Raw genomic sequence first — 24,585 nt, 5'->3', positions numbered from 1 at the left:
CTGTCCCGCTCAGCGCGCTGCTCAGCGCGGCCCCGCTGTCCATCGCCGTCGGAGAGAAGCGCGCAGGAATTGTCTCACGACAGAAGATTTCCGCCCCGCAATCGTCTCACGGCAGAAGACTTCTGCGCCGCAATCGACGCAGGCCGCCTCAGCGGTCAGTAAGACCGACACGAGGAAATGGGACCGCAGTGACGGTCAGTGCCCCGCGGGGACGCTGGGTCAGTCTGTAGCTAGATCGCTTCGCCTATAAGGTCGGCAGACTGACCGTGTCTGTAAGAAATATTGAGCGGGATCGTAAAACAGGTCTCTGATCGGCTAAGTAAGAATAAGCTCTGCGTTCTGACATTATGAACAACAATAAGAACGCCATTTCTGAGGACAATAATGAGCAAAAATATTATATACCACGCATCATTCGTGATAACCTGACCTTTGTATCCGGTACAATAATTGGGTGGACAGCATCACAACAAAGCAATCAGCACGCAACTGTCCGACCGTCCTTCCGGCCGATCATACGAGCGGAGCTCCACATTGCAAACGACCCCTCATCAGTAGTAGCGTCAGTGGAGAACCTGAAAGAATATCCTGATCGCACGCAGCTCGCATTAGTGGCCCGTGCATGCTGCTCATCAGACCGACATCCGCGCTCCCCTCCCCGCCAGAGAGGGCCCCCGTCAGCGGTGGCTCAATAAGGGAACACTTCCGGCCGGCCAGATAACCAGATAACTGGCGGGGAGGCATTGATCAGCAGCTGCGGACGGGCTAGTTACCAGCTGCGGACGGCTAGTTACCGGCGCGGCTGAGGACCAGACGGCTAGTTAACGGCGCTGACTGAGGAGCGGAGGCTAGTTACCGGCGCGGACTGAGGAGCAGACGGCTAGTTACCGGAGCGGACTGAGGAGCGGAGGCTAGTTACAGGAGCTGAATGCGGAATCGCTAAATGGTAACAATGTCTCACAGAATATCGAGCAGGGGTGTGCTTTGGGACAGAATATCGCGCTGGGGGTGTGCTTTGAGGACGGGTCCGTACAAATGTACTGTTTGCCTAGTATCGAGGACAGCGTCTCAAAGCCTATCTTTCCATTGAGGCGAATCTCTCCTGTTGAGATGCTCCAGTAATGGCTCTCCACTCTGAAGCAGCAATAATGACGAACACGCTAATGAGGAGAGACGACTGTTCAAATGTTTGAACTATAAATGTCAAGGAATGTTAATTGCTGAATGGCAGATATGCATGTATGCTCTTTCTTTTCTCGTTAGTTATCCACCGAAAATTGAACGGAGAATGGAGCGCCTGACAATGAAGAGAAAACAAATGTTCACGACCAAGGTCCGTAACCCAACGTAGCTTTGCCCTAATAATATTAATAATAATCTTACATCTAGCTAGACTCCATACTCCAAAAAGTGTCCGCCTTAGATCTCTCACAGAGCTAGCCGCCCAGAACTCTATCACCTACCATGAGCCCAACTCCATACACTGAAACATAACCCACTCCCATTTCCCGCACGTTGTAAATTGTTCCCGAGTTCCAGTTCCATCAGCGACCGGGCTTCAGTCGACGTGTGTGTAATTTAGCTAATCCTGCAGCTCATATATCCGGAACGGCTCGAGTTCCTGGCCCGCACACCGGCAGTTTGTTCTCCGAGAATGACGGACCGAGTTCATCAGCCCGCCGCGGGCAGCAGATGTCGGTGACCTATGTCCAGGACACCGCAGAGTCGCAACGGTGACCGGTGCGGCCAGCGGTAAAAGTTTCTAAACTCGCTGCCAAGTATATAACGTTTAATACTGGAAGTTGGATAATTAAAATGATGATGGTGCCATAAAATAGACACAGCCGAGAGTTCATCTAGTGCCCGGACGGCAACACACGGGGATTACGAAATCCCTATGAGATCAAATGTCTCCGAAATGCAATTATATCGACAGCACCGATGCTATCCATGTAAGCCGCTCGATTTGACGCCATGGTGCACAATGTCCTGCCACCGGGATAAAGCCGAATCATCCAACCAATGACAATCTCGCTCCACATTCCAAACTTGATGGCACGGCATCCCTCCTGCCATTGCTCTCCCCGCCTGGGGAGCACATCCCGAATACCATTCGAATCGAGTCTAAATTCAAGCTGTCTGAGAGCCAAGCCGAACTGTCCTCAGAGTTGGTGCAGGAAGCCGGCTCCGATGTCTGCCTTCACAGCAGGGGACTTTTCCTGCCGTTCCGCTCCGCACAGCCCCGGCGGACGTCCGCCCGCTGTGCGGAGTCCGCGCGGAAGTAGTCTTTGTCAACGCGACCACAGCGGCGCGGAAGAGACAAAAACGACGCGCCACCGTCGCGCCGGTTTGCCTGACGTGCGCCCCGGCCGGAACCTGAGACGGTTTTTGTTCGCAATCTGGGCAATGTGGGTGACTTTTTAGCTCGGAATGGCGCGAGAAAAACTGGGAGGTCGTGTTGGTTGGTTGGTCTTTAGCCGACGTGGCCATATTATCTGAATTAGTGGTGATATGAAGTAGCCGACAAAACATAACGGATTGTGGAGCACCAAGCTTGATGAAACGTTATGTCTTTTGTTTAATTAGGAAGAGCTCAGTAGCCTAAAATTGAACCAAACTCCAAGTCTATTTGGTCCCCAGAAAGTCAGTGTTATCCGAGTTCACCAATGAGGTCGCTTTTCACCTAAGCACGTCCCGATCGAGTAACCTACGCACACATAGGACGTCACTCCTCACCTGAGCACGTCGCGTTCGTGCGAGGGCCGCTGCCAGTCAGTCTGTCCCGGGTCCGACAAACGGTGACCGATGATGGCATCCAGCTCTGAGCGGAGACTCTGAAACGGAATACGAATATTGTGGTCACCAGTCATCACACGTTTCCAGCTCCAGCCGGAGGCTCTCCAACAGAATACGGGCATCGTGGTCACCTGTCGCCAGGTCGCCACACATTCTCAGCTACGATTGCAAACTCTGCATTCAGCAACAGAGTACGAGAAGTGCGGTCACCAGCCACCATACATTTCTAACACAGGGTGGCGAGTGGCAAAACAAGGATGGAACGAGATAGAGCAATTTATTTGAATATTGTGGAAAATTAAAATACATTGCCATCTAGGTTTAGTGAGCAAATGAAAATACATTACCGCCACGCGGAGACGGTCATATGAATAAAGCGGACTGGATATTTCGTACACACGAAAACAAGTATGCTGGAGTAAAAACACTGTTTGCTGTAAGCAGCAAAGGGTTTACAAACGCCTGTCAAGGCTTGAGCAATGCATGTTAGACACGAGTCGGTACGGGGACCCGCAGTTGCTACTGTACAGGGTGTCTCAAAAGTTCGCTTACAGGTACCAGCCATGCTTTCTTGTCAATAATTCTGAATCAACAAGAAATTAACAGTCGAAATTTTGCATGGGCATTGGTAACAACCTTCCTCAAGCAGCTTCATTGTTTTCAAGCGCATTCGACCCTTCATGAGCTCACAAAAAGGTTCACCTCTGACCATGGATCAGGCATGAAAATGGAGGTCGCATACTCGGGTCGGCTGAGAAACGCTCTGCTTCACGAGTAATGGGAATGGTTAGGTCGGAAATGACACATGGCAAAGTGTCGGCGAGGATGAGTACAACATGATGGTCATCTAATAAAAACGGTGGCTAAAATTTTTGAAGGACAAAACCATGCGAGACTAACAGCGCTTTGAACGACCCTTGTACCGCAGCAGACTCGTGCTCCGGAAAGCAGCTGAAAATGCAGTCCTAACTATTGAAAACTGACTAGAAGCTCACAGACAGAGGTTACCCAGTTTCAAAAATTGCAGGTCATCATAAAATAAAGACAAAATATCATTTAAAATTGTTTATAATATCTATAACGCTAAATTTTGAGGGAAAATAATGCGAAAATCGACAATGCCGAGGACAAATGACCCTCCAAAAGTGTCAATTAATGTAAAGTTTTATCTAACGAAGTTTCAAGAGGCAGATCTGGAGCAAATAGCTTTCTTTTACACACAAAATCCGGACAAAACCGCACGATGGACAGGTTTTGGCCGTTTACAAAGCAGAACCTCTCCTGAGGAAAACACTCCGGAACCCAGCGAAGGTCTTGGCATTGGGAATGACGAGCGTTCGGGATTTGCAAAATTTGCAAAATGTGTCTAAGAAACAGATGGCCGACACATTCTGCTACGATATGCTGCGAAAAAATTGCCCCTGGCACTTCCCATTTGTTCAGGAATGGGGTTGTTTTGAAAAGGAAAATGGTGCTTGGGAAGTCGGCGCCAGTCATTCATGAAGGAGTTAGCGCCAGAGAAGACCTACAAAATACTCACGGATGGTGTCGATGCAAGCTGTCGGCTTTCAGGGAGAAGCGGATGTTTCCGGGGAGCTCGTCAAACCTAAATCCGACGCAGAAACTGCAGGAGATTCCCCTACAAGAGCTTGAAAGCTGGTAATCTTTTATCAGCCTCCGGCAGCTGACGGAGTGACGAAAATCGGTATGGGCAAATATTTTTGGAGATACAGCAAAGGGTTTGGTTTCCAACCTTCCGAATCAGTTGTCAAAGCATGCATATTTCTCTAGTGTACACACGGACACCAAAACCTTAGATTTTTGGCCGGTTCTTATATGCTTTATTGACATGGGAAATGTGTAAACGAACTTTTGAGACACCCTGTACACGAACCCCAAGTCTAACCGTCTGTCCTGCCCAGAAACAACCGATAACGTTGATATCGACTGCCGGTCCCTGTACAAGAGCAGCTGAAGTTTTCTATGCGTGCCCTCTGACAGCTTATCGTTGTTCCCTGTGACGGTGCTGGGATAATTTACTCAGAGTCGCTGTACAGTAGCAACTGCGGGTCCCCGTACTTGGATAACTGGATGATTTTGACTAGGCATTCCTGGAAGAAATTTTTGAACTGTTTGACACAACCTATAAGGCGGTCGAAACTGTGGAGATTGATTAATCTCTGAAGAAGGGTTAATCTCATTAAGTCGGGGTAAAAATAATATATTCGAGAAGACACCAACTCACCATAAAATCATTGAATCATAAATGTAAAAACCATGGCATCTGATCCCAGATGTGATGCAGAATACCGCGCAGTTCAGCCCCGAATACTTAGGCTATTCTTTCCTCTGTCAGGTCTCTTTCCTGCCGCGGCCGAAATGGCTCCTGAGAGGCCGACTGACACTTGGCCGGGTGTCCTGTAAAGCCGCCGTCACTCGCCGACCCCGCCGGGAACGACCGGGCCTGTCAGGAATCCGCGGACCCCCCCCCCCCCCCCGCCCAGGAGTGACCCGCCCATCCCCGTCCCCAGCCTGTACCGCATCTTTTACAGAGGTGCCGCCGAACGACAGTTAAGAGGAGGGGAGGGGGGGGGGGTGACGTAATGGGTCAGGGCGGAACGGTGCTGCCAATTGGTTCATCATGATACAGAAACAGGTCTGCCATTCTGCAATGGAATGATATGATTCCTAGGCAACTTTACTAGACCAGATATTCATATGCATAACGACAGTACCTAACAAACCTAAATGACGATAAATGGACATTGTACGACACACTTTCAATGTAAAGAAGAGGTAACATTAGGTAATTTAGACTTCAGATACTCTCATAATGAGAACGAAGATCAATCCATTCAAATCGTCTACCGGAAAATTACATGCCTTTAATGAAATGAATGTATATCAAATTTATAAGATTAACTACTTAGGACACCGCTCAACAATGGCTCGTTCTCGCTATTAGTTAACTAGTTTATGATGAATGGAAGGAAAACTCCGCGGCGACCGTACGCTCACTCATAAACCGAAACTTATCGTCATAAGTTCATTACCAGCTCTTGATCACTAACGATGCCTATTCATTCGGGCTCTCATTTGAGGTGCAGGTTCGTTCAGCGACGCTTAATGTACTGAGCTAGAATGTGACGAATAGTGTCCTGGAATTACCATTCTGCCACACGAATATCTGCGAGATATTTAATTGTTTTAGATGTATGGATATTGACGTCCCGACAAATCTAAGCATCAGACGACCCAACGGGTAATGACCCCGTCACCCCTGTTTCATGAGCAACAATAAATAACACCAATACCCAATACCAATCAAGGAAGATACGGCACTGCTCTCTACGTCCGCCACTGCTCCCGCCAATCTCGGCTCTCGGTATTCCCTCGCCCCACCCACACCAATATCTCCCCTCCCCATCCCCACATTCATTGCCACTCCCCCTCCCTCCCCCACATTCCGCTCGCACTATGGTGGGGCACTGACGGCTCGATCAGACTCCCACCACCGTTCCACCACGGATAGGGGAGGGCGAAAGTGCCGTCCATAGCCAATAAATCACAAGCCTTTGTCAACAGCCGGGCAATAAAATCAGGATCGGAACGCGGATCACGGCGGCGTCACATAGGCTTCACTGTTGACGGACGAAGATGGTGGCTTGATCGCACCAGCCCAAAATCAAGCGTACATCTGAATTTGCGATATAAAATATGAAGTTCATAGCAGGGACATAGCGAATCACTCCTATAAATTTTAGTAGATAATAGACCTGTAAGGCCGTTGATAAGGCCTGATGAGTTAGGTTTCTACTGCCTTCACTCTCATTGTAACGGCATTTATGAACCCAGACCAAACGGTCACAACTACGGCTCATAGCATCCCGCCATAACTTCATTAGTTTCAATACTTCCATTCATAGTTCAAGTGGCCGATACATTGTGATCTCCAGAGCTCTGTGTCCACTGTCCAATGTCCCGGCCATGTTTTCACACCAAGACGACCTTCACGGCCCGTCCTTCGATCGGCGCCGGTCCGGAAGACCGATCGGTTCGGGACGGACCGGCTGAGCACACACCCCCGCCCCCGGGGCTCAGAGAGGGCCGCACATCGACCATCGGGTGTCCGCCGACAGCGGGGGCGGACAGGACAGCGGACAGCGGACAGCGGACAGTAGTCTGTGCCTGTGAAGAGCGGGGGAGCGGACAGGACAACGGGCAGCGGACAGTGGGACGGACATTGGACAAGGTGGTGGGCTGGGAGACAGGGAGACGGGCAGGACAGCAGGAAGCGAGGTAAACAAATGCTGGAAGTTCGAACTACTGTCCAGTCACCCAATGTAACTACAGTTTGCTTGCGAGCTTCAGTAGCATTGAGCAGTGAGTACACCCTTCAGGGATTATCTTGCAGCTGCACTGATGAGCTATAATTACTCTTCATAAGGGGAAAGTATAATCTCGGAAATGTTTCCGGGAAGGTGCATGTTTGGCAAATATTTCCGGAAAAGAAAACCCAAGACTGATTAAAGGATGCGAAAGAAAAAGCAGAACAACAGTATTTGGGTAGCACTAATTGGCATCACTAACTAATTGACGTGAAAACCTGAGACCAGCGCAGGTCTCTCGCAGCAGCGCAAGAGTAGCGGCTAAGAGCTTAACTATGCTACCAACAACACAGCAGGATGCAACTGCAAATACCAGAACCTTGGTTATTGGTCAGAATCTTGGTCAGAATCTTGACCCACTTGGTCAGGACTCGTCAGACCACCGGGCACACTAGCAGCAGCACAGACTGGGCATCTAATCTCCTCACCGACTTTTTCTCGTTTACTTTTCAACTCATCAGCTCCACTCTGCATACCAGAAACGTCACAGCTCACTGGACACTGAAGCCCACCTCCGTACTTCTCGACGAAAACTGCACTTCAAAAGAACGCTTCTCTCTGACCTATGGAGCTTTCCCTACCCCTTTTCCTGTCGGCAGACTCGTCAGGTCCATCACTCACCCAGTTTCATCCCGATCAGACACAAGATTACTCGTCGACAACAAATGGAACGCGCGCATCGCGACCATCCGACCACCACTAAAAACAAGATAAAACCAGACGCAATGAAAACGTATTGCTCGACCCGGGACAAATGACCAAGGAAATCTGGCAGACGATGCTTCTAGAGGACCGTCCTACGGAGAAAGGCATGTCCGAAAAAAACGAACTTACAACGAGCAAAGTAATTGCAGGCAAAGGAACGGGACATGTTAGAACCTCATAGGATTCCCCAAGGCCAAGAGTGAATGTATAAAAAAAAAACAGCTTTATAGGCAACGGGTACTTTGAGCTACGATTTAAATATTCGGATTGGAGTCATTACACATTGCTCGAGCCATATACCTAACCAAATAAGCTTACGTGGAAACTTGTCTTTGAAAGCCATCAAGACCAATCTAGAATACATGTTTGTATCAGTGTGTTTCTTTATGTTTCTGCGATAAGGATGCATGTCGAGTCCTATCACAGTCGAGACCAACCCCCTACAGCTATCATCCAAGATCCGACATTACTACATAAAGCCATAACCTGCCACCCTCACATCCTGAGAGCGCAATCCGAGGGCGCCCTCCTCACCCACCTCCCGCCCAGCCCACGCTCAGGCTCATCCACTAGCCCACTTCGGCGCAGAACACCGCGGCTTCACACTTCAACGGGGATTTACTGGAGCTTTACATAATCCCGCACGGCGCAGAAACCATTCCCCAGCCTCAGCGCCGCCTGACGCAGCCTCGTAAAGTGCAAAGGCGTCCGTTTAACGCAGAAGAGTACCATCAATATGAAAAGGCCGCCGTAGAGGCCGATGTTAGTGCCATTAAAACCACCCTACTAAGGTGTATCCGAATTACACTCCACTGGATAAAAGGGAACTGACTCTTCTCTGCTGGATAAGAGCTGTGTGATTTGACAAAGAACAACATCTGTTAAGTCTCGCGTAACTGTTACAACGATTGAACTTAAAACCAACAATTTTATTTGTTAATTCCCTGGAGGGATCTTCTGATACTGTTAATTATAAATATATAGTTTCTTTATATTTTCTTGTAGTCGGAGTCTTCTTGAGTCATAGAGAAAGAAAGGACATCTTCTACGGGGTTTATTGCTTGAGTGACACTCTCATAGGCGGTATCTTAACGCAAAACATTACCGTTTCAATCGTGGTCACCAGCAATTCCTTATCGTAATATGCACGGTCTACATTATATGAATATTTCTCTTTAATGTTTCACATTTGCTATTTCCTTAATGTTTTCCCCCGTTACGAAGTTTATGTCCTCCTTACTAACTAACTAAAAACTTGACCTTTCTTCAATCAAAATACTTACAACAATTAAAACACTTCGCTCGCGTGATCATTTCCGGGAGCGCTCTCGTTAGAATATTCAACACCCTCCCCTTGAAAGAACTCTTTCAACATTTACATTCGCAAGGTACCTACGACATGACATACACAGTAGTCATACACAGCACTTATTACATTTTCACAAGTTTGGTAATCGGACGCTGCACTGTAACACCTCTGATGTTCAGAGTCACCGATCTCACTAAGCCGTCTTTTGATATCTTGACTGACTCGACCCTACCGATGGGCCATTGGCCCCGTGGCACACTGTCGTCAACCATCAATACCAAATCGCCCACAGCCAGGTTTCGCCTGGCCGTAGCGGTGCTGGTGGACCGCTGCTGGAGCAGTGGAACGTACTCTCGACGCCAGCGCTTCCAGAACACATCTGCCATATAGCTCGCCTGTTTCCACATTTTCCGTTTGTCATTGTCAGATGCAGAGAAGACATTCAAGGGTGTCGTTCCGGAACTGGCCCCGAGTAAGAGTATGTCGTTTGGAGTGAGGGGCGGAGCATCGAGGGGGTCACTCGATGGCGAGACCAGAGGCCGGCTGTTCACTATCGCCTCGGCTTCACACAGGAAAGTTTGCAACGTCTCATTCTTCAGTGTTTTCGCGTGGAGCATCGTGTCCAGAATCCGTCTAACTGTTCTAATCATTCGTTCCCAGGCTCCACCATGATGAGACGCTCCTGGAGTGTTGAACTTCCAGTCAATGTCGTTGGCTAGCATCTCCTTCGCCACCCACTCTTCCTTTTCCTCCAGCTGCTTCAGCTCTTCACGTAGTTCTCTGTGGGCTCCAACAAAGTTTGTTGCTCGATCTGATCTCAGGGTCTTGACGTTCCCTCTTCTAGCTACAAATCTTTTCAGCGCACAGATGAACGAGTCCGATGACAGATCCTCAGCCACTTCAATATGTATGCAGCGCACTGATAGGCAGGTGAAAATAACACCATATCGCTTAACTTGTCCTCGACCTTGGCTGACGTAGAAGGGTCCAAAGTAGTCTACCCCAGTTCTTGTAAACGGTCGCTCCCCCGCTGTGATCCTGTCGCCTGGAAGATTTGCCATCTTTTGTTTTTCCGTTTTCGCACGTAGCCGCTTGCAGGTGAAGCACGATTTAAGCACTCTCTTGACAGCCGATGTGCTCTTCAAAATCCAGAACCTCTTCCTTAGTTCTGCCAACACATGCTGTCGGCCAGCATGTCCTGTTCGTCTGTGGACGTCCTCGACAAGTAGCTTCACATAGCTCGCATGACTCGGGAGAATGACTGGATGCTTAGCATCATATTCAAGAGCTGAATGTTGCAGTCTTCCGCCGACTCGGATGATGCCGTCTTCAAGGAAGGGGCTAAGTTTGCTGAGCTTGCTTGTTGCACGAATGTCTTTGCCTGAGTTCAAGGCAACCACCTCCTCTGGAAACGCAGCGGACTGTACGCTCATCATAATAGCTCTCTCTGCTTCTCGGATGTCTTGAGTTTCCAGCAAAATCGTCTTCCTTTGCGTTGTGACTCCTTCCTCCTTACTTCGACGAATCAACTCCTGTTTCACCTTCAAGATCCACGCTACTGCTCGGAGAAGCCTGTGCCTGTCGCTGTAGTGTGCGGTGAGTTTCAGCAGTGGGTTTTGAAGATCATCTTCTTGAGTCGCATCATAAGCCTTCGCTGCACACACAGTCATCTTCTTGACCTCCAGGTCATCTGTCGTGTCTTGTAACGCTTGAGGCGTTTCTGGCCACTGAGTTTCGTTTTTCCAGAGGTATTCTGGCCCTGTCAGCCACCTGTCACTCTGAGTTCCTCTTGACACATCGTCCGCCGGATTTTGAGAGCTGGGCACTTGCCTCCACTGAGCAGGGTGTGAGCCGTCATGTATGATTGCCAGCCTGTTCGCAACGAATGTGTGAAATCTTGCTTTGCGGTTGTTGATGTATCTCAACACCGTAGTGCTGTCTGTCCAGAAGAACTCTTCTACTTCAACCGACAAGCGCTCCAACTGGATCTTCAATGCACCCAGGATCAGTGCACTGAGTCTCACGCCTGTCACAGCGGCCATCAGTTCGAGTCGTGGGATTGTTACCATTTTCAGAGGAGCCAGATGTGCCTTCCCTTTCAGAAAGGTCACCTGAACGGCACAGGCAGCGTTCGCCAGCCTGATGTATGACACAGCGCCGTAAGCTGCCTCGCTCGCGTCGACGAACGTGTGTATCTGACAAGTGGTGACGCTCCCAAAGTCCCTAGGCTTTATGCATCGCGAGATGCTCAGACTGTCCAAGCCTTCCAGAGTCGAAAGCCAGTCATTCCAAGCTAGTTTGTCCTCTTCTTCCAGTTCAGCGTCCCAGTCCATCTGCTTCCGGGTCAACTCTTGCAGGAGACGACGTCCCTGTATCACGGTCGGTTCAGCCATACCTAGCGGGTCATATACCGAGCTCACCACAGAAAGCAAACCGCGTCTTGAGCAGGTCTTCACCTTCGCGCCCTCTGTTTGCGGAGACAGCTTCAGAAGATCATGTTCTGGGTGCCATATCACCCCGAGCACCCTCTCGGTCGGCAGCTCATCCCAGAGGCCAGACCATTTCTTCATTTCAGTCGATCTGTCTTCGTTTTCGATGGCTTCTACCACGGCTGGGCTGTTCGATGCGAATTTAGTCAGATTGAACCCTCCCCGTTTGCACAGGTCCTTTAGCTCATGTGCTAGAGTGATGGCCTCTTCGTCTGTCGGAACTGATCGTAGCACGTCATCTACATAGAAGTTTTCATTGACAGTTGTCACGCACTCTTGCGAGAAGTCGTCACCCGCGTCAGCTGCAGTCTTTCTTAAAGCATAGCATGCTACGCTGGGTGAGCTTGTGGCCCCAAATAAGTGGACCGTCATTCGATAGTGACGAGCGCGACCACTGATGTCTCCGTTCTCAAACCAGAGGAATCTGATGAGATCTCGATCGGCTCCATCGACCTTCACTTGGTTAAACATTCCTTCAACGTCGGCTGTGACCGCCACCCGTTCTAGCCTGAATCGCAGCAGCACGTCCACCAATGAATTCGTCTGATCTGGACCAGTCAGGAGCATGTCGTTGAGTGATACGCCATTGTATCTTGCTGCGCAATCAAAGACAACGCGTATCTTGTCAGGTTTTGTCGGGTGATACACTGCGTGATGTGGCAGGTACCACACTCGTCCATCTGCTCTTCTCAGTTCTTCTTCCGGCACTTCTTCTGCATACCCCTTGTTGATCATTTCTTCCATAAAGCCTTTATAGTCCTCAGCAAGTTTTGCATCCTTTCGCAGTCGTGATCGGAGATGCTCCAGTCGGTTTTCGGCCATCTTCACATTCGCTGGCATCTTCTCTTCTGGCGTTTTTGTTGGCAAAACAGCGCTGTAATGGCCTTCTTGCATCTCCATTGAGGGTTCAATTTTTTGAACCCATTCTTTGTCTTCCACTGATAGGCCTCTTCTTGTGCAGTGCAGTTTCTCCTCATATTCGCTGTCGTACATGTTACGCACCATTTCTTCGATGGACGCTCTCTCGTCTTTCACAGCCGCTCTACACACTGTGGTGTGCGACTTTCGTGATGGTGAATCAAGACCGCTGACCACCCAACCAAATCTAGTCAGCACCGCGTATGGGCTTCCGTCTACACTTGGAATCACTCTCACTGGTTCCATGGCTAGGAACGCATTTGCTCCCAAGAGCAATCCAACTTCACTTATCTCGGGCTCTGGTAGCTCTAAATATCTGAGGTGATCCCATCTTCTTACATCGTCTGTCTTGGGGTAGTCGCTTGGGTCGGCAGGTATATTCTCCATGCTGAAGAGCTTTGGTAAGTCCATTCTGTTATCTCCGCACAGGTCCGTGATGTGAAGTCCTTCCACTTCCCGTGTTGGAATGCTGATGTCCTCCTGAGCCACAGTCGTGATGGTCAGGTGCCTGCTGGGCTGCTGTTTAATGCCGAGTTGATCCATCAAGCTTTCAGTAGCGAACGAATGGGTAGACCCACTGTCGAGGAATGCGAATGTCTTAATCTTTATGTTGCCGTTACAGACGATGACTGGGACCAGGGGTAGTGTGGGCCGATCTGAGTTTTCCGCTCCTGCAGTTCCGCACACTGTCGCACCAGTAGTACCGGTCCTCTCTTGTGGTGGCTGAACTGTCTCTCTCGGTGGTCCAGTTTCATGGCCACGACTTTGAATGGCGAGTTCATGACGTCCTTGGTCTCGGTTCTCTCTCTGTAGGCGTTCCAGATGTATCGCAGTCGGATGACGCCTTTTGCATATTCTGCACTCAGCTCGTCTTCGGCAATCGGCGCTCATGTGACCTTGTCTTAGGCAAGAGAAACACAGGGACCTGCTCATTGCGAACGCCTTTCTCTGCTCCGGTGAAGTAGCTCGTAACTGCTCACAGTCGGCTGTGACGTGCCCTATAACGTCACAGAACACGCAGGCTGCCTGATTCTGGGTTTGGGCGGCTGCAACAACGGGCCTGGTGCGCCTCACACTGCTGCTGCCTGCTCTGCCTTGGGAGGGGAGCACTGCGCTGTTGTCGCGACTGTACATGAGACGACCGTAGGTGGGATTGGCTGCTATCCTAGCCTCATCTCCAACAAACTTCACGACGTCTTCAAACTTCACTTCACGTCCCTGCCTCTCTTCAATGTCATCAGCATGTCTCCTCCAACTGTTCAGCATAGTCTCCGGTAGCTTGCTGGTCAAAGATCGCATTGTTCTGGGATCTCCCATCATGTGCGAGGAAGAGCCGAGGGCATTTTTGCAGCTGAGCAGCAACAGCGCAAATCGGTCGAGCGCCTCGACATCGTTCGCCTTAATCGTACTGAACGAGTTAATACGATCCATGAATGCTGATGCTATATGGCTAGGCTGGCCGTACCTCTTATTCAGCATTCTTATAGCCTCTTGGTATCCGTTCTCCAGATACATGCAACTTGTCACTATAGCGTGCGGTTTGCTGCCCGGTGTCATGTGCTGTTCAAGATAATAGAGCTTCTCTTGTGCGCAATCCAGCTTTGAGGCTATCTTGAGCTGGAAACCCTTCATGAACTGAGCGAACTCGGTCACGTCTCCTCCGAATTTCTTCATCTCTATGATCGGTAAGCGCATCAGTGAGGCAGTTCGCTCGCGCTCTTGGGTCAGCTGTCTGTTGTCCGGCTCGGGGTTATCTGACGCGCCGTCGTCCCTGGCGAAGCTCACCCTGTTTGATGACGCGGCAGGCTGGTCATCGATGACAACCGCGCTCGTTGACTTGTCTCCACCGACACCAGACTCGGCGGTCGGCATTGGACAACGGTGAGATCCTTGCGAGGTATTACATTCGTTGACTGCGGCACCTGCCATTTCTTGATCCTGGAAACATTTAATAGCCTGCTCTCTAGCGGACACTTCTGCTATCTTGGCTTCCAAATCTAGCAGTTCCTCTTTACGTTTAAGCTCGGCAACCTGTCTTTCTATTTCTTGTTTTTTCTTAACGGCCTTCAAACGTGCCAGCAGTCCAGCTCTGGCGGCAGCTTCATCTGCCTGTCGCAAAGTCAGAGACTCTGACGTCGTTACTCTTGTACCTGCTTGGGATACGCTGTCATTTGGCTCTACGTTGTCATGTTCTTCTAGAGCCTCTGCCAATCTAAGCCTAAGCTTTTCCTTATTTCCCTGGCATGATAAACCTCGTGCCTTTAACTCGCGCTTCAAGTCCTTGACGTTCATATTTAGCAGCATCTTGCAGCTGGTCTTATAGCATCATGACACGAAACGAATAGCAATAAAAGGACATGAATAAGATTCGTAAATTACCTTGTAGCAGCGCTGATCCATCCGCATCACATCAAAATTGAGTACCTTGTGATGCTTGAATAGGTAGATTTTACGTGGTCATATCGTTCGTATTTAATATAATGAAACTATTCCTTTGTTATGAGCAAGAACAAACTTCGTAACTGTTAATTCCCTGGAGGGATCTTCTGATACTGTTAATTATAAATATATAGTTTCTTTATATTTTCTTGTAGTCGGAGTCTTCTTGAGTCATAGAGAAAGAAAGGACATCTTCTACGGGGTTTATTGCTTGAGTGACACTCTCATAGGCGGTATCTTAACGCAAAACATTACCGTTTCAATCGTGGTCACCAGCAATTCCTTATCGTAATATGCACGGTCTACATTATATGAATATTTCTCTTTAATGTTTCACATTTGCTATTTCCTTAATGTTTTCCCCCGTTACGAAGTTTATGTCCTCCTTACTAACTAACTAAAAACTTGACCTTTCTTCAATCAAAATACTTACAACAATTAAAACACTTCGCTCGCGTGATCATTTCCGGGAGCGCTCTCGTTAGAATATTCAACATTATTTAAAAAAAACTATGGTTATCTATATTATATCTGAGACTAACCTATTGCTTTTGCGCGTAGAGGTATGGCTTTTACGGCACTGCGACAAGCGAAAATCATGGCACATTTCCGAACCAAGTTGCGCCACAGTTATATGCCGTTATCATTTCCTCTCAGTCAGGATTTGTGAATTGATGCGGGATGGCTTGCAAAGCCCGACAAATGTCCCAATCGGCAACTTAACTGACGTCAACTCATGATTCCAGGCGATGGATACTGACTCTCTCATCGCCAAGGATATATTCATATTTGGTTACCATGAAATGCATAAATCACAGTGATCAATGACGATGATATGACTTCGCCTTCAAGTGGAGATTGCTCTGTTGGCGATCATGCAAATAAATAAATAAATCAATTGGCAACGGTAAAACTCTGCACATGTAACGAAAAATCACAACCGAAAGCACCCAACCCAGCGATTTGCCAACACATCTATCGTCTCCCATATTCATCTCCGACTTCCGAGCTCTCTAATTTCAACTCCGTCGTCCCCACCAGTCGCTCTCGTGCAGCGCTCAGCGCCCGTGGCGACCCAGCACAAGTTCATCACCCCCGAGACTGACGTAGCAGTCAACCCCGCCGAGCTAATAATAATTAACGACCGGCCGTCACGACATTTGAGCTTGTAGTAGCTGGGAGCGGAGGCCGGGGGCTCGAGATGGGGGCAGAGGGCAGAGGGGAGGGTGGGAGAGGAGCCACGGTGGCACGCTCATGATCAGAGGCGTTGGAGCGTTCCGGACAGGTCATGTTGGTCTGATGGATGACGCTCTATTATTACCGGCGAAGGACGGACGGCCCGCCGAGCGGAGCGGCGGTTAGCCGTGGCCATGCAAAAGACAAATGACCGAGGTGAGAGTTGAGCTAGGGCGTGACAGACATTGACTACGTTTCCATGGGCAAGGGGATTCGTATCCGGATCAGTGAAGCCGCTACTGATCCGGATGACTGGGTCCGTTTCCATGGGCAAAGCCGGTACTGATCCGGATCAGTGAAATAAGCGAAATAAGAGCTCAGCCCACTGAACTCTATAATGTGGAATGCGCATCGGCCGCCAAATGGTGTCCAACGGTGCCGCCATGTTGCGCAGACCAGAAAGCGGCCGCCGCCTGTGCTGGGGAATAGGGAATTCGGGACCTCGATTTACGTTTGCGGTCGCTGCATCCGTTACGCTCAAGCTATGTGGACACGGAACCCGGCATCTTACGCAGAATTGAGTGGAGAACAAGATGAAATCCTAAAAAATAATCAGCTATAAGGAACTAATACGTTAAACCCTTATAAGTCAATGGGGAAATATGAAAATTGTTATTTTGGCGCCGAGAATGATCTGAAACTATCTCAAGCATATAAAATCATGATTTCATGCACTCTTTGCAAGGTTCTATGCTTCATATTTGCATTGTTGCCCTTGCGTGACGTCATTTGTGACGTCACAAGGGTCACCATTTTTCTTCAATAACTCCCGATCAAATTGAGCTAGCGAGTCGGGAAAGCCACCAATGGACTCAGGAAGACCTGCCGAATCGAATGATATGCGACATGACCTCTTTTGACCAACTTCGTGACCTGGGGATGCTGACCTGACCTTGACCTGAGGTCAACACCCTAAGTTGACCTGACCCGAACAAAAAGTATATCACTCGATGCGCCTGAGCTAGCTGAACACGATGATGCCAAAATCGCGGCTCTACGGCCATTTTTGGCGAAGTTATTTACCAAAAACCGAACCCGTGCCTTAGATCACTTGACCTGGCCTCAGAGGTCACCGGTTGACCTGAGACCCTTACAGCGGGTTCCTACAAGTCACTCTGCATTATACTTTGCCGCATACGACCACTTTACCGCTTAATTCTAGTTTAATTAGCGGTGCATTAGCGAGGTGGGTTCAATCAACCCCCTCGGCCGGGGCAAATGTAGGTCAGGCGAGTGAATTTGAGGAATTCTGAAGATACGATCGTGTTCCCCACTCAATTCTGCGTAAGATGCCGGGTTCCGTATCTACGTAACTTGAACGTAACGGATACGGCGGCCGCAAACGTAAATCGAGGTCCCGAATTCCCTATTCCTCAACACAGGCGGCGGCCGGTTTCTGGTCTGCGCAATATGGCCGCCACCGTTAGACACTACGGCCAATAGGGTTGAAGCGGCATTGCTCCCCTGTGGCTCAGCCGCTACTGATCGGCTTAGGAGGGACGAGTATGGCGCACTTTGGCAATTAATAAAAACTCCAGCTATCATTTTTGCCTGGTCTTGTGCAAAAATCGACTAGGATCTTCCGTCCTGAAGATTGGCTTTCTTTTATCATACCGATAGTTGATAGCAAACTCGGCTATTGGGAAAAATCTTCCAAACTCTCTACAATAACTAATTTTTCAGTTTGATTCATGTTAAAAAATAAAAATAAACAAATAAATTTACATAGCAATTCGTCCGTCTTTCATTACTTCAGAAAACGTTTCGGGCGACCCCGAGTTTCGAACCCGAGACCTTTGGCTCAAAAAACGAAAATCATACCGCTGCGCCACCGCGGCACTCTGCCGCTATAATCCTAAACTTATATATGAAAATAGTTGGCAGGCAAATGATGCAACATCGAGAAAGTCTACATTTGTGCTGTAAGGGATTACACGGGTAATGAAAAAATGCTGGAAAAGATTTCAAAATTGACTTGCCATCTAACACCAACAAATAGATTAAGAATATTGGCACAATAGACCTTAGCAAGATAACTGATGGGTGGATGCTGTTGCGCAACGGAATGCTTGGACACCGTGCCTTGGACACCGTGCAGGAGGAATGCACAAACAAATATCTCCAATGGTTTAAATCTTAAATAATATAGCCCAAATTTTGAAACATATCATTTTAGTAATAGTATAATTTAAATAAAATATTTCTAATGTGATATATGCATCCAGGCCCATTAAAACAATTAACATGAAAATAAGAAAATTAAAAAGTCAAACATTAATCCCTATCGTAACGGCTCAGCTTCTTTCGAAGCTGGATTAGAATCCGGATCAGCGGTAAGGGATTACGGGTGTTTCCATGGGCAGCCTAATCCCTTACGAGGCACTGATCCGGATCAGTGATGCCCATGGAAACGGGGTCATTGTCCTGGAGGTTTAGATGGAAACCGAGTCCTAGTGAGTCCAGTATAGGTAGTTTCGAACATTGTGATTAAGCAATGAGCACACATTTCATGATAAATTTGCCCAGCATCACCAGCTGATTGGTCAATATAATGTCGTAGCCTGAACAAGCCTGGATAAAAAATGTGTACACTGTTATAAGTGATTGCCACTCGTTTTATTCCCACCTTCACAGGACAGACGATAAGAGGACAGAAGTCGACATGAACTGCTTAAAGCCAAGTTAAGGAATGTAATATGCAAGATATGCAACACAAGCAGCAAGCAGTTTGATGTCCATTTATGCCAAGGCAGGGGCGCGGGAACTACTTTCCGACTGGGGGGGCACACCATAATAGAGATTAACCTAGGGTACCCCCAAATCTAGTTTTCTCACCGGTTTTAGGCCACTTATTTTTCACCCCTCGGCTTTTTCAACAAAAAAAGAAAACATTTGCAAAAAAAAGTGTGGTATTCCGTCTCAAAGCTGTGGGGGCACCGCCCCCACGGCCCCAGAGTTGGGGGGGCAAGCTGCCCCCACTGCCCCCCCGGCTCCCGCGCCTATGTGCCAAGGTTGAGGTTGTAACAACAGTCATGGCAAAGTACAGGTTGTAAATTAAGGTGGAAATACCGCGAACTTCCGAGATAAATACCGTGGACTTCATATATTTCAGACGCTTTACAAAATGCTCAAATTGGAAAATATAAACAGAATTGACGTATGATCTAACAATTTAAAACAGCTAACAAGCTATCATCGACATAAGCCAAACAGTATATAACTCAACGGCATTAGGCATCAATATGCTAAAAATTCAAATCACATCGCACCATCCATCAATCTGGCATGGCGCATTTCGCCGTCGCTAGCGCTGAAAAATGTGCTCATGTGCGTGATGAAAGGCAACGATATTTTACGCTTCGCCTGGCAGGGCTCTAAAATAGGCAGGCTATCACAAGTCCATGCGTCTCTGATCAATCCGCCAGCGGCTGAAGATAGATTATGGCAGGATCTAGTATTTCAGCGGGACGGTTTTGCAGCTGGTGTCGCCGAACTGAAACGACGGTTCTGAGCAAGATTGAAATGCGAAAGGACAGTCCGTTAATACTTCACCAAATGGGGAGATGGGTCAAAGCTTTGAACAGAAAACAAAAGTTAGCCGCTTGGCGTTTCAGGAATTAGGCCTCCAGCGCGTAAAAATGTTCAAAAGTTTATGCGTTTGCTCTGAGTTTCGCTCATCTTTTGTAGATTTTACGGTTCTTGCTCCTAACCATCTCCAAGTTTATTGCGCCGCGTTTCTCTCACTCCGAGATATCTCGACAGCTCATCACTCAGTCATTATTCTCGCGATTCCAGCACGTCACTGAATCCCTCAGTCCACCGTGCCGAAAATGGTGCAGCTGCTCACCCATACGCCATTTCCCTTCCCTCAGTGGGCCCAGACGGCCCCAGACACACCTCTCCGTCGCTCGGCGTTCTAGCCATCCATTCTCGCCGCCCATTGCAGGTCTCCCGTCGTCCCAGGCCATGATGGATACAGAATCTGCCGCTCCACGCTAAATCGGCTCCGATTCAATATCCGTCGGAGGAGCGAGCTCGCGCAACCCGCTGCGTAATGGACCGAACGCCTGGGATGGTAGGCAACCCGCACGGCAGCGCTGGCGAACGCCTGGGTGGTAGGCAACCCGCACGGCAGCTCTGCTGAACGCCTGGATGGTAGGCAACCCGCATGGCAGCTCTACCGAACGCCTGGGGGTGGTAGGCAACCCGCTGCGTGAGTATTGGTTCTACACTTTGATCTTAGCCAAAAGGCCGAGAAGCGATAAAAGAGTATTGGTTCTAGGCGACAGCCTAAAGAAGTAAGTCGTAGAGCGATAGCTATTTACCTTTTGGATTCAAGAGGAAACTGGAGCCACGAGGGTACGGAAGGGAAGCAAATCATAGCTTACTAAGCAGGGGGAGCGCGAAAAAGCGGAAGAATAGGTTGAGTTGGCAGTGGTTGAAAACAAAAATAGAAAAGCCCACGTTGTTCAGTGGGAAATAGAGCATTTGTCAATAAACTGTAATGAATGATGCAACATTTTGTTCCGTGTCTCGCACTGCATTACGTGCTGGGCGTTGCGGCCGCGCCACGGCTGTCATTTCACTATCAACCGACATTCGACCAAAATAGTTTGCCGCCAACTGAAATTGGCACCAACAGCAGCACAGCAGGGTTCTCATCTTCTACAACCCAGCACGTTTTTCAGTTACACAGCAAGCCGCATCTAATTGTGTCCGACTTTTGACCATTCATACATCCACACAGTACCTACAGGCACCACGGAATTCGAGCTTGCATAGCTAGACCACGCGGTCACCACCAAACACCGACATGACTCTTTTAGAAGGGACACTATCTACCCCACAAAAACTCCAATTCCGACTGCACCGGCCATACGGGCGTATTTCGCCGGTGAATCGCGCGCAGTATGTTGGTACTTCACTGGACGCCAATCATCCGCACAATCGCTGGTCCGGCTCGCCCCAGCGCCGACGGCACGACACACGGCACTCGGCGCATCGATCTCTGTGTGTGTGCACACTGTGCGGTGGTGCGAGCCGTGCACCGCAGCAGTCACGGCCATAGCCGACCAGCTCACAGCGCGCACAGTGGAGGGTGGTTGAGAGATTGCTAGGTGCACGGAGAAGGTCGTCCCTAGATGTTATGCTTATTGTACATGTAAGATGTCCACGTAACCGACATCAGGTCAATGACCGCGTGCTTCAGTAGGATGATTATTTGAATTGGACAAATATATGACATCATATACAATTTTTTTCCCGTAAGATATTAAGGTTGCAACTTGCATCTAATCGTTTCACAAACACATGCAAAACTATTCGCTTCCTGACGTCAAGAATGGCGCCCTTGCCAGGTGGCCACCTTTCGTTCCCGGCATTTACAGGAGACTGTTTGCAGTGTTTTATTCATTCATTCAGTGCTGAAGTTTTTCGGGTGAAGGGCGGCGACAATCCCACGCCACCGGATGGGAAATAAATAACGGTGTCAGACCGATTACAAGCAAATCGATATTGATTTAGGAGCCATATAATGGCGGATTGTGAACCAGCGACTGGCTCGGGCCCGTCAAATGGTAAACAGCTCAAAGGGCCGTTGCATTATTGGGCACCACGGGCAGGACGATCAATATCGAGCAAGTCATATTACCGTTATCAGCGACCACATAAAACGGCGCCGGGTCTGAAATCACCGTTCGTAAAAGTGTCTTGTAATAAAACAAGGCTCTTTATACCGTAATAAAGAACGTGATTCTGGGCCAATATTGCTAGCCCATTTGATTCCTTCTCAACAGTTGAATGCACATAAAAATAAGGTGAAATATAAAACAGAAAATGAAGGCTCAATATCGACCATAACGAACGGCCGATAATGCAACAAAATATTTTTTTTTTTAGAACACATAGCATTAATCGCCCAGTTGAAAACTGTCGTCAAAAGCACATCTCGTATATACCTATACATGTACGGGATCACAGTGCACTGTATCATAAGGCTAAATTTTTTGTTAGTTAACATCAAGTAAGGTGCCATAATTGGCGTGAAACTGCTGGAGAGGGAAACAACGGTTGTTGCAGCCAAAATATGCAAGTCACATTTCGCTCCACTTAAATATTCAGAAGAAGGCTGAAAACAAAGTCGCGAAAAGTGCGGCCGCGGCTTCGCTTTCCTTTCCACGGAAATACCACGCTAGACTAATCTGATTAAACGCCGCCATCCGGCACGAAAAGTTCGCTATTTCAATGTTCGTCTTGCCGCTTTTTCAAACGGAAACACAGATGCGTCAGAGAAAGTCGGTAATATTAGATTTCAGACCTCATCTGGGCCTCGGTTATAAAATCAGGGTCGAACAGTGTTCTCCGAACCACGGTGTCAGCCAGAGAAGTTTGTGCTCCCGCAATGTCGTCACCCCGTCACCATAGGAAGCCGGGCAAACAATGGAAATGCATTTGACGAGCGACACCTACGGGGTCGTGCGGCAAAAACTTTCTCTGTCCGCGGGCGCCACTGCAGCGACACCTGCCGTGTGGCTCCAACACTATTGGCTCAGTCTGTGCGCCCACGCCGTGCCGCGAACACTGATCCTACACATTGTTCAGCGTTCCGATTGTAGTTGGACCACATCTGGTGAGTTCTCCCCACGTGGTGGGTGCATTACGCCGAGATGGCCTGGCTGGGCCGTGGTGTCGTATTTTTATGTTCGCCCAGTGGGCTCGCGGCACTGGCAGCCGGCTCTCAGTTAGGAACTGCCAGACCAAAGTACCAGTCGCTGGCTGTTTTATATTTTTTTTCTATCATTGCCTCTAGGGCCCTTGCCGCAGGTTCCTGCACCACCGACAACTGTGGTGTCCCCTACGGCCGCAGGGGCGCGCCGCGGCCCGCGATCGCGTCGTCGGCCATAGCGCGTTTGCGCCGGCGACCGTATACGCAGTTACGCTCGTGCCGCAATTCAGGGAGTTACGTCTTATGCTGCCACCAGACTGCTAGCCTCGTATCTTGTTGTATTCATCGCCCTGTCCACGCGCATGACCTAATGTCTCTGTGCACCCAAGGCCAAGCCACCCTGACGCCATCTTGGCGGGTCCGAGCAGCAATCGTGTGACCTCTACCCAGCGATCGCGTGATCGTGACGTCAGCGGTAGGTGTGGACACCTCCAGCGCTGGTGGCGCCGCGGCGGCAGCGACAGCAACTGCTGGTAGCCACGTGGCCGCCAGCGGCGCAGGCGCGGGCGTGTCATTACGTAACCGTCATCCGCGCCGTGAGGCGGCCCGGGTGATTCACCCGCCGTGTCGTCAGCTGACCGTGACCGTGGCCTAGCGGCCTTTGGCCCGGCGACCGGACCGCAGGTCCGCAGCTGATTGGGGGTCGTCTTGCACCGGGTCTGCAGCGGGCCATCTGGGCTGGAGTCAGGTCACTGCTGGCTGTATGCCACTCTGTGGGAAGCAGCGTTAGTCGGTCACAATTTGGCCAGACGTGTACGCAATCGTGTATGCCTGAGAGGCAGCGTTAGTCGGTCACAGATTGGCCTGACGTGTACGCAACCGTATATGCCTGGGAGGCAGCGTTAGTCGGTCACAGATTGGCCTGACGTGTACGCAACGGTGTATGGGCTGGAGTCAGCTCACTGCTGGCCGTATGCCACTCTGTGGGACGCAGCGTTAGTCGGTCACAATTTGGCCAGACGTGTACGCAATCGTGGATGCCTGAGAGGCAGCGTTAGTCGGTCACAGATTGGCCTGACGTGTACGCAACCGTATATGCCTGAGAGGCAGCGTTAGTCGGTCACAGATTGGCCTGACGTGTACGCAACGGTGTATGCCTGAGCTGCAGCGCTAGTCGGTCACAGATTGGCTGGACGTATACGCAACCGTGTATGCTATATCGGTTTCGTCCGCGTCCCACTCTGGGAGCGTCCAGGGCTTACGTAATTTTGTTTTTCTCATTGCAGGCATGCTCGTCGTAGGGGACAGCTATGCTGTCCACCTCCCCCGCCGCTGTTCGCCCCACCTTGCCGTGGCGGCGGCCGGTGTTCGCGGAGGCTGCGTCAATGACGACGGCTTCAGGCGCTGGGCCATCCGGGCCGCAGTTCGTGCCCGTCCTCGCGTGGTCACGCTCGTGGCGGGCGGAAATGACCTCGCCAGAAGGGACTGCCGCGTTCAGCGGTGGCTCGCCAACCTCCAGGAACTGACGCTCGGGCTCCTGGCAGCCGGAGTCGTTCGCGTCTATGTGCTGCCCATCCCTCCGCGCACAGGCTTTCCATCCAGCGGCGTGTCGGCGCGAATTTTCCGGCGGCGGCGCTGGGT

At 49.6% G+C, this 24,585-nt stretch overlaps 1 protein-coding gene across 6 annotated transcripts in view; it reads right to left on the bottom strand.

Annotated features, from left to right (window-relative positions):
* The window catches only part of LOC122373157 (ATP-dependent DNA/RNA helicase DHX36-like), a 57,478-nt gene that overhangs the window by 6,390 nt on the left and 26,503 nt on the right, over positions 1-24,585 (bottom strand). For all 6 annotated transcript variants that reach the window (XM_043351016.1, XM_043350980.1, XM_043351010.1 and 3 more), the window contains exon 19: positions 2,737-2,834. In XM_043351016.1, the coding sequence (XP_043206951.1) occupies positions 2,737-2,834 (98 nt within the window). The remainder of the gene's footprint in view (positions 1-2,736; positions 2,835-24,585) is intronic.

Source organism: Amphibalanus amphitrite, unplaced genomic scaffold (assembly GCF_019059575.1).
Source record: "Amphibalanus amphitrite isolate SeventyFive unplaced genomic scaffold, NRLGWU_Aamphi_draft 000038F_arrow, whole genome shotgun sequence".
NCBI classification, from domain to species: domain Eukaryota; kingdom Metazoa; phylum Arthropoda; class Thecostraca; order Balanomorpha; family Balanidae; genus Amphibalanus; species Amphibalanus amphitrite.
The sequence above is the reverse complement of the archived record's forward strand: the minus strand, read 5'-3'. Positions and strand labels throughout refer to the sequence as shown.